At 44.1% G+C, this 16,503-nt stretch overlaps 1 protein-coding gene across 1 annotated transcript in view; it reads left to right on the top strand.

Annotated features, from left to right (window-relative positions):
* Positions 1 to 16,503, top strand: part of SCFD1 (sec1 family domain containing 1) — a 58,477-nt gene that overhangs the window by 7,124 nt on the left and 34,850 nt on the right. Inside the window, exons 4-8 of the mRNA XM_032230287.1 lie at positions 243 to 333; positions 2,853 to 2,975; positions 5,289 to 5,376; positions 6,150 to 6,239; positions 7,247 to 7,302. Of these exons, the coding sequence (XP_032086178.1) occupies positions 243 to 333; positions 2,853 to 2,975; positions 5,289 to 5,376; positions 6,150 to 6,239; positions 7,247 to 7,302 (448 nt within the window). The remainder of the gene's footprint in view (positions 1 to 242; positions 334 to 2,852; positions 2,976 to 5,288; positions 5,377 to 6,149; positions 6,240 to 7,246; positions 7,303 to 16,503) is intronic.

The following is a 16,503-nucleotide window of genomic DNA, read 5'->3' on the forward strand; positions in this document are numbered from 1 at the left end:
TTAGTGTGCTCAATGTTGGTTTAACTTTTTAAAAAGCTTTTGTTATAGATTGTTCTGTTTGCATTTTTTGTATAATTAATTATAAACCATCATTTATGGAAAGATAATAATAAATAATACTCAGCTTTCTGTGATGCTTAATCCTAAGTAAATTCATAGGATCAAGTGATGTCTTTGTTCTTTAAATGACTTTTTAGTTTGTTTGCCTGATATTAAATAACTTAAGTTTCTTTTCTTTTCAGTCTTCTTCATTCTGATCGAGACCCTATTCCTGATGTTCCAGCAATATATTTTGTAATGCCAACAGAAGAAAATATTGATAGGCTGTGCCAGGTAGATATATATTTAATGTTTTCTATAAATAGTAACAAAATTGTAATATAGAATTCAAGGGGATAGAAATAAGATGAGAAAGTGGCAGCTGTATGTTCTGAGGACTTGTTAAGAGGTAGACATTTCATTTTAGTATTACATGTGAGGAAAACATTCTGAGAAAGTGATCATCCAATGCTGGATTTCATGGTTTTCAAATGAGATAAACTTGACTGTAATCAAACTTGTGACTTGAACTTTTGGATGATGAAAGTTATCTTCTTTAGTTGGGGAGATAAAGGCTGAACTAAATAGCTGGCTACAGTATGATACTAGTAAAAACAGTTTGGATTCCTTGATAATGGACTCCTTGCTAGTACCGCGTAATAGAGTGAGCGCCCATTACTTGTCCCAGCTTCTGCCAACCTAGCAGTTTGAAATCACATAAAAATGCAAGTAGAAAAATAGGGACCACTTTGGTGGGAAGGTAACAGCATTACGTGCACCTTCAGTGTTTAGTCATGCCGGCCACATGACCACGGAGACATCTTCGGACAGCGCTGGCTCTTCAGCTTTGAAACGGAGATGAACATCTCCCCCTAGAGACGGGAATGACTATCACATATGTGCGAGGGGAACCTTTACCTTTACCTAAAGAACAGACATGTTATTGTGAGGAGATGTTACAGATTTTAAACACGGTGCATAAGTAATTGCATCCAAAATTTGAACAGAATCAAGTATCTTGAAAGCTTGTCTATCATGAGTTTTCAAAGGCTAAAAGCATCAGGCAGAAGTTTTGTAGGGGCATAATCCAAAGATTTCAGTGTCTTGGGTAGGTCATCAGTTGGTCTGTATCCACAACAACAGAGTTTCTGTAGTCAGGAATTTAGGGTACAAACAAGCAGAGTTTTCAGTAAACAGTTGTATTTCCACTGAAAGAAGCCAGGCTAGCAGTTGCCCTTAAATATAACGGACTTGGTAACAGATGAGAATTTCCCTGGCATGTAAACTGCTGCTCTGCTCTCTATTATTCATTGCATATGGCACACACTGGAGCTTGATGGTCTTTCCAGTTCCAGTGATTTCCCAATAAATGTGCCTCAGGCATTGGAATGCTAGCTGCTTCTTTAGGATAAGGTCCAACCAGCTCTTCTGGAGCAAGTTTTTGTCAGAGTTGGAGCTGATCCTGACACCCCTGGACCAGACTATTAGGTCGAATCATTATTCATCATATACTGTATTCTTCACAGGAACTTTGGTTAGTATTCCAAGCCTTCACCCAAGCCCCCTTCAGAGCTTCACTGCAGTTCCTCATACAGAAAATGGCATTTGAGAATATCTAAGCTATGATTTCAGCCAGGCATATAGCAGAAATTGGGGTCACTCTCTACCAAGTAAGACTTTTATATCATCTAGCCAGGAGCTATCACTCTGAACTTAGACCCAGCCATGCCGTCTTTCATCAGAGCCAGAAAAGGGTCTTCCCATCCATCTGCTGCCTCAGTTCCAACAAAGAGACATATATTGACATATATTGAATGTCAGGAGACCATCAAGATTTATTAGCAAAGAAGAATTCAGAACCTTGACATTGACTTGTATCCCTCAAACAGTCACATCTTATCTCATTTTAGAATGTCATTATTCCATTGTAGGAAAATGGTACTTAAGACTTCCTTTGCGAGTATATTTTCTATAGCAGACAAAAAGCATTCAAACCCTCAGTTTCAGCAATCAGTTGTATTTAATATATCTATTTCTCAAATATGCTTCTTTGAGCTCTCCAAATAGCTTTTTATTCAGAAACTGCAGATGGAGCTGTTTGTAGAACTGAAGCACTGACTGAATCTTATATCCATCTTAGGAGCAAATGGGAGGGAAATAATCCACTGTATAATGTCTCTTCAGTAGAAAATGCTTCCTGGCCATAATACAAATTATTTAATCAGAAAATGAGGTGGCCTAGTATATCCAGATTTTAAGAAGTAGTCACATCACAGAATTTTGACCAATTATCCCATTTCTGTAACCCAGGTGACATTCATTTTAAAATAAACACTTTTTCACTTAGAAGCATTTTTAAAAAATTATATTAATGAATGCCAATCTTGCCAATAAGGAACTAAAAATATTGCATCTCAATTGAAATTTCAATAGTGATAGTAAACTCAGCAAGGAACTAGAAAAATGCATCTAATCATGATGCAGGACATCCCAAATTTAATTAAACATATCTCCTTGGTTTGTTTTACAAAATGTCATACAGCCACATCTACTCAGCTCTTCAGTTTTATGGATCCACTTTCAACTTCTCATGGCATATGTTAAAGATAATTTCTATGTTTAAATTAATAAGATATTAAAATTGTACTCCTAAATAAGGCAAGTTCCTGACAGTTAATTTGTCCAATGGAAAATTGCGTAAAATAATTGCATCTTTACTGTCCTGTTTGCTAAATATTTTAATCTTAAAGCACTCTTGTTCACTAAAAGCCCACTTATTTAACATTGTTTGGTTTGGTCTTTTTTTCTTTCAGGATCTTAGAAATCAACTTTATGAATCGTATTATTTAAATTTTATTTCTGCCATTTCAAGAAGTAAACTGGAAGATATAGCAAATGCTGCTCTTGGTGCCAATGCAGTTGCACAAGTTGCTAAGGTACAAAGTATAATTTAAGTTATATTGATACAGGCGAACATGACACACATGCTTATGTATTTCCAAAGCATGTATCTGGCACAAATCTATAAATTTAAAAATACATCTTTGAAAATACATTGCTTGTAGAGTGATTGGTATTGTATATCTTTGATTCCAAAAAATAGTTTCGGCATTGGAATCTCTTAACACATACAGTACATGGATTTGTCATTACCTGATGCTATATAAGACAACAAGACACTCAAGTCTTCTTCCTCAAGAACTCAATGGGACTGTGGAAAACAACACTGGAAGTCAACTCAAAACATCTCACACAAGTGGCCATCAAGTATGGCACACACTAACTGATGTATGTGCACATTGCTGTTCTGCATAGACCAGATAATTCAAAATACTGGATATGAATATGCAGACATAGAGACCAGTTACAAATACCTTGATATTTCACAGTTACATGGGTGCCATGATGAGGCAAGAAAGACAGCAATGTCCAAGTATCACTAAAGGATAAGCAGGTTCTGAAGAGCCACCTCAATGGCCTGCTAGTCATCAGATACCCTGCCAGTATAGTGAGCTGGCCACCATAATATGGGCATGCAAACCATTGATGTGAAGACTCAGAAACTCCTCACAATGTATAAAGAGTTCCATGACAAAACAAAAACCCAGGAACTGTACACCAGCTGGAAACTGGCAGGTGGGATCTGGTGAATGTTAAAGCCACTGTCCTGGACAAATCCAGAACATCCAGGAATATATCAGAAGATGGCACTCTGAGATATGTTGCTGAAGCAGCAGCAGATATGAGAGGAAGATCAACCAGAGAAAGTGCCATGGCAAGACATGGGATATACTAGTGACAGATAGCTGATGTGGCAAACATTGGAGAACCTTAGCAATGACTGGAAAGGGCTGGATTAAGAAACAGTGCTGAGGCACTGATCATATCAGCACAGGGAGAGGCACTAAGCACCAGTTCATAGAAACAGGCATCTATCACACTAGATAGCAGCTGAGGTGCAGACTATGCAGAGAAGCCCCCAAGACAATCAAACACACATAGTGACAGGATGTTAGATGCAGGCAGCAACAGCATACACTGAATGGCACAACCAGGTGTACCCGAAGTCCACAGGATATGGGCTCAACAGAAGATCATAGAGAATAATGGGACTAAGATCCCATGAGACTTCCAGATACAGATAAGCAGGTACTGGCCAATCAACCAGACATCATGGTGTAAATAAGGACCAGAAAACAGCAGTGGTATTAGAGGTAGAGGTGCCAAGTACTAACAGCATCAGGAAGGAGTATGAGAAGCTGGAGAAAGTACTAGGGCCTGAAGGAATAACTGGAGAGAACGTAGAAAATAAAGGTCGAAATTATTTCAGTGGTGGTAGGAGCACTCGGGGCTGTGACTTCTAAGTTGGGAGAGTGACTCCATTTGATCCTAGGAACAATATCAGAGTCCAGAAGAAAACAATACTAGGAACAGCTAAAATGCAGCACAGAACTCTCAGTCTCCTAGACCTCTGATAGAGGACTCGAGATTGAGACTCAGCCCGTCCATTGGGGTAAGAAGAGGATTTTTTCATAGAAAAAAAATGCATAAAGATATATAAAGATGCCAGTTGCAAACTTAGTTGAGATAACTCTTACATTTTATCATTTTCTAATTTATTTATTAAACAAATTTGTGTGGCCAACCAATGTTCCCACGTGGTGACTCTTGATGGCTTACAAAATTAAAAATCACAATACAGAAACCTGTACAATACACACAATGGCAAGAAACAGAATCAAACCAACGCTTGAGCATCTCCATATCAACATCGGATTCCCCAGGCCCACTAACAGACACACTCTTCCGGGCCTTCTGGAAAAGTATCAAGTTGGGGACTAATCTTATTTGGGGGTGGGGGTGGGGGTGTGATATTCCATAGGGAGGGAGTCACCCCAGAGATGCATAATGCATGTAGGCATTAATTGTATCCTGTGATGGTTTTGTTTTATTGGAAGTTCTTTGCACAACTTGGAACGCCTATATTTTTATGAATCCCTAAATACTGTAATCCCCAGCATCATATCTTTTTGTAGGATTGCTAAAGAATAGTAAAAATGAGATAATAAAATAATGTTAAAGTAGAAAAGTAAAGGTCCTTTGGATTCAGCACTCATACTGTGGCTTCTGAAAGATATTGTGCTTTTACCATCTTACTGCCCTGTGATTGTGTCAAATATGTTAATTAAATATGTGCAATATCTACAAAGATGTTTCTGTAGTGATGATAATTTTGTCTTGATATATAGGTTTTTGACCAATACCTCAATTTCATTACCTTGGAAGATGACATGTTTGTGTTATGCAATCAAAATAAGGAGCTTGTTTCGTATCATGGTAGGTAATTTTTTTTATTTAATGTAATGTGTGGCATTTTAAATCAATATTTGTTAGACCTTTTTTCAGCCTATTCTTTAAATCACATTATTGAGGCTGTAGTACAATTAAACTGTATAAGATCTTAATGCTGTAATTCTTTGCATGCATACAAATTTTCAATCACTGATACTGAATTTTGCTATTAAACATGTAAGACCACATCATTAAACATGCATTTGTTGTTAAGATAAAAATGGATCTTAATGAGGCAAAAAAAATAAAAAAATAAACAACTACAGTCTTTTAGTTTCTGAAAGAATGTTCCAGGATCTTAGGAGTTTTGAGTCTTTCTTACAAAAAACAAAAGGATGTTAGCATTTGTTGGTGGGATCATCCTCAGAATTTGGTGAAAAAATAATCCCTTGTGATGGCTTATATGCTTCCTTTCCAATATGGGTAGATGGAGGAGAAATAATGATAGTAAAACTTGGTTTATACAAGGCAGGGTTGGGTTGCCTGATCCAAATCAAGAAAACGGGAAAGAAAAATGTCATGTTTATTAAATAATCTTCCTTTCATGTATCTGCCTATCAGTAGACTGATGCTCTCTACATTAATAGCATCAAGGTATCTTTTTCATTATGGAAAGAAGAAGCATAAGTATTTTTCAAGTTGTATGTGTTGCGTATGTGTGTGTTTTATCTTTCAGTGTAGTAGGATTTGTTATATAGAATTCTATATTAGAAATAGAGTCACTCTGTGATGATTTTTCTTCCTTCTTGATACTATAGCCATTAACAAACCAGACATAACAGATACAGAAATGGAGACCATTATGGATACAATTGTTGATAGCCTTTTCTGTTTCTTTGTTACACTCGGTAAGTGTAAACTTTTTTCATTGTTGTACAATTATTAGTAAAGATGATGACTTCTACTTCAATATATTATCTGGAGTAAATAATAAGAAAACAGGATTTGTCATCTATTATGTGCTCTTCTATATTTCTTTCTCATTTTTCCATTAGTTGTGTTATAGCATTAAAGTTTATCCTACCCAAAATAGCATTTTCTCAAAGATTCCTCATCAGTTTGAATCTTGAATTTAAACTTTTTTTAATATTCATCATGTTTCCTAGAGATATGACATTGTAAGCTTGAATTAGGCAGAAATGAGAATGTTCATTTGTATGAAATTTGAAATTATTATTTTTTAATTATTTTACAATTAATATAAAGTTTTAGATCATATCAGGATTTTTGAAATACATTCTGCATTGGAAGTCCTGACGTCATGTTAAAAGGGACTTCTATACAGTGAACTTATGATCAGGTATTTGAAAATTAGCACTAGTCGCCAATTTATTTTTGGACTCTATGCTAATGTTAAATAGTTAGTTACTAATGTTAAATGCCAGAATGATTGAAAACAGAATATTTGAAGAACTTCCTTTTCCAGTATATACTGGGTCACTGATTAAATTAACTTTTGAATTCTCTTTTATATTCTAATAAATTTTTGGGACTATCTTTTTAGAACTAGTAAGACTGGGGTTTTGGTATCTTTGGCCAGTGCTTAGAAAGTCTATTCCAGGAGAATACTAATGTCATTCTGAAAGTTAGTAAAGGCCTTGTTTTTAGCAGAGCCTCCAATATATAATATTCTTGTTGCTTTATCTGCTGTTTTATTTTATGAAAGGTGCTATAAACTTTGTCTACTTTTTAAATATGTATGTAGGTGTCTATATACTATGTTTTATCAAAGTTGTGACCCACCTGTGTCTTTAACTTTAAAAATGTACAATGCAGCATTGCAAACAATATGTAATCTAGCTTAAATATATGATAGACTTGATCAAAGGATATTTATTGAACATTATTTTTACAGGAGCAATTCCAATAATTAGATGCTCAAGAGGAACAGCAGCAGAAATGGTGGCAGTGGTAAGTTATGAAATATCACAACTTAATTTGACATTGAAATAAACATTTTAGGTGCTTTAATGTAAAATGTAGAATGGATTTTATACAGTAGTTAATGTAGTTTCTGTAGCTTGCAAAAACAAGTGCCCAATCACACTTTTGATTTTGTTTGTACCAACTTTTGGACTAAGATTATTAGGTCTTATTTACTGACTACACATATTCTATTACAGTGTAGACAAATGCGAACAACATATAAGTATTAACAGACTATTCATTTTATACTTTTTCACCTAGTCTTATAGTGGGTCAATGCATTTTTATTTATATATTTGACTTGAATTGCAGAAATTCACATGGATGGATGTATCAAGTCAAGCACATTTGAAGAATTTCCCAATTCATCTTATTCAATCAAATCTTAAACTTTAATGCTTTGATGCAAAATAAATAGATTTTAGGAGTATATACTTTTCTCTCCAATCTCATCTGGTACTGTTGCAATCTGATTTTCTTCCATTTTCAGTTTATTGTTTCTAATTCTTCTATCAAACTTAGATATAGTTTAAAATTCTGGTTTGTTCAAATAACTAGAGATAACATATCTATTTTATTTTATTTTCTGCTGTTCAACCATTTCTGATTCTTGGAGACTGACCTGGACAAATCACTATAGTTTTCTTGGCAAGGTTTTTGCCATTGCCTCCTTCCTTGGATTGTGAGAGATTAACTAAGCAAAAGTCACCTTGCTGGCTTTGTGCTTAAAGTGGGATTAGATCTCAAGGTTTCCTAGTTTCTAACCTGCTGCTTTAACTACTATGACAAACTAACACTCTCATATTTTAACTTTCATTAAACAAACCAACTTTATATTCCTTCCTTTTACTTGTAATTATCTTATTCTTTAGTTCTTCCAAATAATGTTCTAGAACTTGGATTTCTTTTCATTTTTATTTTGTTCCTTCTCACAAAATTTTTCAAAGCCTCTTTTGTAAATCCATTATAAGGAAATTATCCAGGTCACTCTCTTGATTTCTCATTTGTTTATACCTTTTAATTATTAAGACATTAGCAGCTTACTTTTATATGTCCTGTGTAACTCCTTTTTACATGTTATTCTGGTAGCCTATCATTTTTATATCCATTTTCAATTCAATCTCAATCATGTCAGTAAAATTGGTTCCTCTTTCATTACAAACATATTTTAAACACAATCTTATCTGTAGAGGCAGACACTCTTGGAATTAACTTCTGGGTCCATTGTTCACAAATATCCTTTAGTATATCCAATATTAAAATATTTTGTGCCGTTCTATATTAATAAATCAAATTTAAGTGTTCTCCAGTGCACTGCTCAGAGAGTCCAAATGCTGGGTTAACACAGCCTATCTGCCCTTGGACTGAGTGAAGTTTTTGTTGACCACGCCTCCCTTTGCCTGCACATGCTCAGTTCGAAAACTCAGTCCGCCCGAGTTAGGACTGTTTTGGGAGAGCTCCAGTCTAAGAGCAGAAAGGCTGGAAAAAGTTTCCCAATTTGGACCACGTTTAACTTCACAGATAAAGGAAATCACACTTCTACATCAGGTCTGTCTTTTGCCTCCATTGAGGTTTCTGTCGCTTTAAGAGAAGGGCTGCCGGGTTTCCCTGCTGTTGCTAATTGCAAGCACTGCAGGGGGTTGAAAAGGCTTGCACAGCGGGGGCTGGCTAGCAACTGGAGCAAAGGGTGGGGTAAACCAAGTTCCCTGTCGGAGCAGGGGCGTCCCACGGAGAGGAAAGGTCCAGCGAAGGCTCTGGGAAGGCTCTAAAGCCGGCGAGCCGGATTGCTAGGATTCCCTCGCCTGCTCCATTTTGCCCGGCATCAGCAGCGACTGCTGGAGTCTTTCCGCGCTTTTTGAGGCTGGAAAGAGCGGGAAGCGGCTGCGCGCGCACCCCCCCCCCCCCGCCATTTTGGATCGATCCGACTCACTGTGCAGAGCGGCAGAGCTCGGAGCGTGCGAGGAGCGAGGACAGCAAGAAGAGCCCAGCCAGACAACGGAGCCTCAACGAACCCTCAACGACTGCAGAACGCCGCGGGGAGGCTGGGGACTAGACTGGGGAGCCAGCTAGTCTCTCCCTCCGGAAAATAAGCTAAGTCTCGGGGAACCGAGGGCGGTGGGAGGAAGGAATCCGACCCCAAGGCGGCCCTTCCCTCCTGGAGATTCTGCCAGCGCTTTTGGACCGCAAAGGCCAGCGCGTGCCCATCCCAAATCCAGCTATATTCCAGGCCTCGTGGGGACCTGAAATGGCTGAGGAATGCAGGGAGGCCTTAGGGGAACAGGCGGGGCCCTCCAGCAAGCGCAGCAAACTGGATCCCTCTGCAAATAAAGGCAAAGGGCACAAAGGCTCACTTGAAAGGTCTTCTCCAAGAGCCACAGTGGATCCCAGGGAGGGTTCAAGGCCCCTTCAGCCAGAACCTAGCCCAGACCGTCGCAGCAGGGAGTCAGCTTCCCCTGATCGTGAGGCCCAATCCCCCGGGGAAAGTGAATTCTTGTTTGGGAATAACGATGCATCTAGGGATCCATCTCCTGAAGCATCTTGGGGGTACCCCGACTCCCCTAGCTCCTCCATTGGAGAGGAACGAGATTCTGTCCAGAACTCCCCCTTTGGGAGGGGTGGATCCAGCTCAGGCAGGCCTAGCCAGCGCAGGCCCAGTAAACAAAAGAGAAAAAGGGGGAAAAGCCCCGCTCTTTCCGATGAAATGAGGGAGGTAATTTCCTTAGCCATCTCCCAAGGGATAGCTGAGGGCATTAAGCGCAAGGGCTCTCGCAAGGGCAAGGCCCCAAAGGAAAAACGCAAACCTAGGGCCTCCACTTCTAAGGAGCCTGCATCCTCCTCCCCATCTTCAAGCCCTTCCCACTCTGGGCTTTCAAGTTCTGAGCAGGAAGAAGGGGAGATCTTCGTCCTTTCCGAGGATGAGAACCCTGCCCCTGACAAGCCAAAATTCACTGGCCTGTTTCAGCCGTCATTATTCAAGTCTATCTTACACAAAGCCATGACGGCCACAGAGTTAGGCCCCACTTCCAGACCTGAGGCCTCTCAGGCTTCCACTTCCAAGGATCTTAAGCATGGGTTGTTCAAAGAGACAGTAGAAACTCCCGAGGTTATTCCTGTGCCAGACCTATTTATGGACGCGGTACAGCGCCAGTGGCTACAGCCAGGCACCCTGACCAACCCCAGTGGGGGGGATAGAACTCTATATGCAGTAGAAGATAAAATGGAGGAAATCCTCAAATTCCCGGAAGTAGATGCCCCAGTCGTGTCTCTGACTTCCAATTCCAACCTGCCAGCTGAGCTCCTAGAGGGACTTAAGGCAGAAGATAAGAGGTCAGAAAAGGCATGTCAGAAAACACACATGGCGTCTGCCTGGGCCATCAAGGCATCCACCTCTGCCTCCTTTTTTATTAGGGCCACCCTATTCTGGCTGCGCCAACTCAGGTCCAGACCCCCGCCCAGGAAATCTAGGTGGCGCCATGAGCTAACCAAGATTATTACCGCTGTCGAGTATTCGGCGGATGCCACCTTGACAGCAAAATTCTCTTCCAGAGCTCTAGCTTCCAATATCACCTCCCGCCGCCTCCTATGGCTCAGGGACTGGCAGGCCGAAATGAAGGCTAAATGGAAGCTGGCATCGGCCCCATTTAAAGGGGGCCTTCTGTTTGGAGAGGCCCTGGACAAGTTTGTCACCAAAACCAAGGACAAACGCAAGATCCTTCCGGCAACCTTTAAAAGGGGTGACCGGAAAGGGGCGGGATCCTTTCGTAAGAGACCCTACAGGAGCCAGGAAACAGGGCAATCTTCTCACCCTTCCTCCTATCAGAGGCCCTTTCAGGCAGGGGGGGATAGGCACCAAGACAGATCCTTCGGGGCTCGTGCCAACCAATCCCAGTCTTCCTTTCGGAGACCATTCCGAGGAGGAGGAAACAACAGTGGTGGATCCCGGCCCTTTCGTAAGGGAAAGTGACGGTCACAGGGATCCCCCCATTGGGGGTCGGCTACGGCTGTATGCCGACAGGTGGGAGGAGATAACATCGGACAAGTGGGTCCTCAACACCATTCGCAAGGGCCTTGTCCTGGACTTCCTATCCTTTCCCCAAAGAAAGTTTATCCGCTGTCCTACCCCCAGGAACCCAGAAAAGAGGAAACGCATGAGGGCAGAAATCCGCCATCTCCTAGAGATAGAGGCGATAGAGCCAGTCCCCAGGGATCAGCAGGGGAGGGGCTTCTATTCGATCCTCTTCCTAGTGCCCAAAAGTTCAGGGGGGGTGGAGGGCCATCTTGGACCTCAAGAGCCTAAATCAGCATCTGACTTACAAGAGGTTCAAGATGCAGTCACTCCACTCCATCCTGGGCTGTGTGAGGGAGGGGGACCTATTGACATCAATAGATCTCAAAGAGGCCTACCTGCATGTCCCCATCCATGTGGCCCACAGGCGGTTCCTGAGGTTCTACGCGGAAGGGGAGCATTTCCAGTACAGGGCTCTTCCCTTCGGGCTATCATCTGCGCCCAGAACATTCACCAAAATTCTGGCAGTGCTAGCGGCTCATCTCCGCAACCATCCGGTTCGTCTGGAATGTTATTTAGACGACATAATCATTCACTCTCTCACCACCAAGCAGGCACACCGCAGTGTTTCTCTAACTGTGCAGACCCTGCAGTACCATGGCTTCTCTGTCAACATGGAGAAGAGCCAGTTCCGACCATCCACCTGTATACAGCACCTGGGTGCGGTCATCAATTCCACCTCCTGCCAGGTATTTCTTTCGCCAGACCGGCTGTCCAACCTGAGACGCAGAGTGAAGCACTGCAGCCTGGCCAGGTCGGTACCCATCATTCAGCTGTCCCAGCTCCTGGGGATAATGATCTCGTGCCTGGGGGTGGTTCCCTGGGCTCGCCTTCACGCCAGGGAGCTGCAGTGGTTTCTGCTGCCAGTGCAGAGGGCCAGGAATAGCAACTCACTCAAGCGGGTTCGGCTCCCACGAAAGGTGATCCGGTCTCTGGCATGGTGGAGGTCCAAGGCAGTCAGGAAGGGCTGCTTGTTCAAGGAGCCGGAGAGACTAGTTGTCACCACGGATGCCAGCCTCCTTGGGTGGGGCGCCCACTGTCAGGGCCACCTAGCCCAAGGCCGATGGACTCAGAGGGAGGCCGCCCACAGCATCAATTGGCTGGAACTGAGGGCAGCTCGCCTAGCACTGAGAAAGTTCGCATCTCTAGTAAGAGGGGCTCATGTACTGTTGATGACAGACAATGTGGCGACAAAAGCGCACATAAAGCGGCAAGGGGGCACTCGATCAAAGGCCCTCATGCTCGAGGCAGAAGCGCTGGGCAGGTGGGCGGAACGTCATCTGGCTTCTCTCAGTGCAGATCACATCTCCGGCGTAAGCAACCGGGAATCAGACTGGCTGAACCGCCAACGCATCGACCACTCGGAGTGGCACCTGCACCCGGACCTGTTCCAGCAGATCGTGAGGAGGTTCGGCAAGCCACAGGTAGACCTGTTTGCCACACACAACAACACACAGCTCCCACGCTTCTTCAGTCGCTACCACTCGCCCCAGGCGGAGGGAACAAATGCTCTGAGGTCAGCGTGGCCTCAGGGACTTCTGTATGCCTTCCCTCCACTTCCGCTCATCCCTCAAGTGGTGAACAAGCTCCTGACCGAAAAGGCAGACCTCATTCTGGTGGCTCCCTTCTGGCCCAGAAGGCCCTGGTACGCAGACCTGGTCAGCCTCTCAGTTCAAAGACCTTGGAGAATCCCCCGGGACAAGATTGCCCTCAGCCAGGGGGCCATCACCCATCCGGAGCCCCAGTGGCTGCAGCTAGCCGTTTGGCACTTGAGGGGGAGCTCCTGAGAAAGCAAAAATTCTCTGACCAGGTCATTCGAACAATCCAAGCGTCCAGGAAGCCCTCTACGACTAGAATCTACGATGCCACCTGGGCCGCCTTCTCACAGTAGTGCAAGACTAGGAACATAGAGGCCTCCTCAGCCTCGATCCCTCAGACTCTAGACTTTTTGCAAGAGGGTCTGGATAAGGGCCTTGCAGTCAGCACCCTCAGACGCCAGGTTGCAGCGTTGTCTACCATACTCGCAAAGGGCGCCTCTCGCTCGCTGAGTCAGCTCCCTCAGATCAAGAGCTTTCTCAAGGGAGCAGCGAACATCAGCCCTCCAGCTGTTCACCGGTATCCGTCATGGGATCTTCCATTTGTGCTTAAGGCCCTGACCAAAGCCCCATTTGAGCCTTTGAAAAAGACCAGTCTGCGCCACCTCACCATCAAAACCGCTTTTCTGGTGGCCATTACATCCGCTCGCAGGGTATCCGAGCTTGCTGCGCTCTCTGTCAGGGAGGATTTGTGCGTAGTTCACCCGGACAGAGTAATATTGAGACTTGATCCGTCATTTGCTCCGAAAATTAACTCTCTGTTTCACAGGGCTCAAGAGCTTATTTTGCCCAACTTCTGTCCCCATCCTTCTCACCCTAAGGAGCATGAGTGGCACAAGCTGGACGTGAGACGGGCCGTGCGCACGTATGTAAAGAGAACAAAGGACTACCGCCGGTCAGAGGCATTCTTTGTCTCCTTCCTCCCTGCGTCCCTGGGCCGCAAGGTCTCCTCTCACACTGTGGGACGTTGGCTACGTGCTTGCATCAAACTGGCATATGAGCACCAGGGCAAGACGGCTCCGAGACGAATCACCGCTCACTCCACCAGGAGCGCTGCAACGTCTGCAGCCTGGGCAACCCAGGCCTCTATCCTAGACATTTGTAGAGCGGCCACTTGGGCTTCCCCCACGGCCTTTATTAGAAACTATAAGATTGACACCTTTGCCTCAGCCGAAGCCTCCTTTGGCAGAAGAGTATTACAAAGAGTGGCTGAAATGCCAGAGGCTTCGGCGCTTCCCCACCCTGGGACTCAATAGCTTGGGCATGTCCCAGCATTTGGACTCTCTGAGCAGTGCACTGGAGAAAGACCGTTGGCTTACCTGAACGGTCGTTCTCGGGGCACTGCGAAGAGAGTCCAAACCCACCCGGGTGTTTGTATGTTGAACGATGTGGCTGTATTGACTGTAACGTTACAGGACGGTGCCTTCGTTTTCGAACTGAGCATGTGCAGGCAAAGGGAGGCGTGGTCAACAAAAACTTCACTCAGTCCAAGGGCAGATAGGCTGTGTTAACCCAGCATTTGGACTCTCTTCGCAGTGCCCCGAGAACGACCGTTCAGGTAAGCCAACGGTCTTTTGTCACCTTTAATTGTAATCTTGGTTCTTGCTGGTTCTCCTGTGTGCTGCTTGGAGAATCCAAGCATAGGTTAACTTTGTCCATTAGCCTAGAGACTGAGTTATGAAATTGTTGACCACACCTCCTCTGACTGGAAGAGTTCAGTTTTTTTTACTCAGTCCAGCCTGAAGAGATGTAAATTTATTTTCTCTAGGATAATAGACAATAATTTAACTCAAACTAATAATAATTTCACTTTTACCTTTTGTTTCTTTATAATTGCAATTAATTTATCTAGGTATTGTTTCTTGATTTCTGCAATTGATTGTGTTGCTTTGAGTGGGTGGCTTGCCATTCAGACAGACAGCCACTCCTTAGAAGGTCCGGTGCCGGATTGCCCTCTGGGCTTCAGGCAATGTGAAGAAGCCAGCTGCAGCGTAAAGCTGCAACTGAGCCAGCTACAGCTTTAAAAGCCGAGGCTTTTCTTCCGGGGATGAGTGGAGCCGCATTGCGGTCTTCCACCCCTCCTCCATCTTCCTGCCACGGTTGGGGGTTCATTCACCACCCCCGCGTTTCGGCTTAGGCACACTCGATTTACTGGAGGAGCGTTGCTAGGAGATTAATTATGTGCAAATTGAGCCGCTGCTGCCATTCACCATTGGCAGGCGGATATGCACTCCAAATGGCGCCTTGCATCCACCCCCTTTAAAGGAGGGTCGTTATTTGAGGATGCCCTGAAGCCAATATTAATCAAGACACGGGACAAGCACAAGGTGCTCCTGTTGTCTAATAGGCGTGCTGACAGGAGCCTCAACCGTATTTTCGACACCAGTCCTTTTGGGCCACAGTGGCTGGGGGCACTTCGGCCCCGTATGTCCCCAGTTACAATAGGCCATACAATCAGGGCCACGACCGTTCCCAGGAATGGTTCGCAACAAGGGATAGGGACAGACAACAGTCCCAACAACAACCCCAGACCAGGCGGCCATTTCTTGGTGCTTCCAACCGACCATTTCGTCGGTATTGATGACTCCCAAAGGGACGATCCCATTGGCGGTCGCCTAACATCCTTCGGGCCCCAATGGAAAGATACCACCACAGACACTTGGGTTATTCAAAGAATGAGGCTGGGCCTCACACTAGAATTCCTCTCCATCCCCCCAAGGCGCTTCATCAGTGCCCTGTTCCCAGGTATCAGGTAAAAAAGGGTCTCATGGACACCAAGATCCAACACCTGTTGGAAATCCAAGCCATAGAGGCAGTGCCCCTGGGACAGGAAAGGCTAGGATTTTATTCAATCTTATTCCTAGTAACCAAAAGCTCGGGGTGGGGGGGAGAGCTATTTCAGACTTGAAAAGACTCAATCTCCACCTAAAGTATCAACTCTTCAAGATGCAGTCGCTCAAGACCATACTGACCTGTATCCGCGAAAGCGGCCTGATGACATCAGTCGACATCAAGGAAGCGTACCTCCACGTGCCAATACACCCAGCGCACAGGAGGTTTCTGCGGTTTGAGTTTGCAGGGCGCCATTTCCAATACAAGCCCATGCCGTTTGGCCTCTCATCAGCCCCGCGAACCTTCACGAAGCTGTTGGCAGCCCTCACCGCATTCCTTCGCTCTCTGCCAATCAGAGTAAATTGTTATCTCAACGACATCCTTATCCTGTCGTCGTCCCAGGGCCAAGCGAGGCGAGATCTTCAGACCACAATCGCCATGCTCCAGCTACATGGATTTGTCATAAACTTTCCAAGCTGCCATCTGCTGCTGTCCACCAGCCTGCTGCACCTCGGACAATCATCAACTCTGAGAGCTGCAAGGTCTTTCTCTCTCAAGATCGCATAAACAGCATCTAGGCACTGGTGAGTCAAGTTCAGCTATGGAGAACTTTACCATTGGCAACATTTTTCCAACTCCTAGGGAAAATGATATCTTGTATAGACATTGTTCCCTGGGCAAGGTTCCATGCGC

Source organism: Thamnophis elegans, chromosome 1 (assembly GCF_009769535.1).
Source record: "Thamnophis elegans isolate rThaEle1 chromosome 1, rThaEle1.pri, whole genome shotgun sequence".
NCBI classification, from domain to species: Eukaryota; Metazoa; Chordata; class Lepidosauria; order Squamata; family Colubridae; genus Thamnophis; species Thamnophis elegans.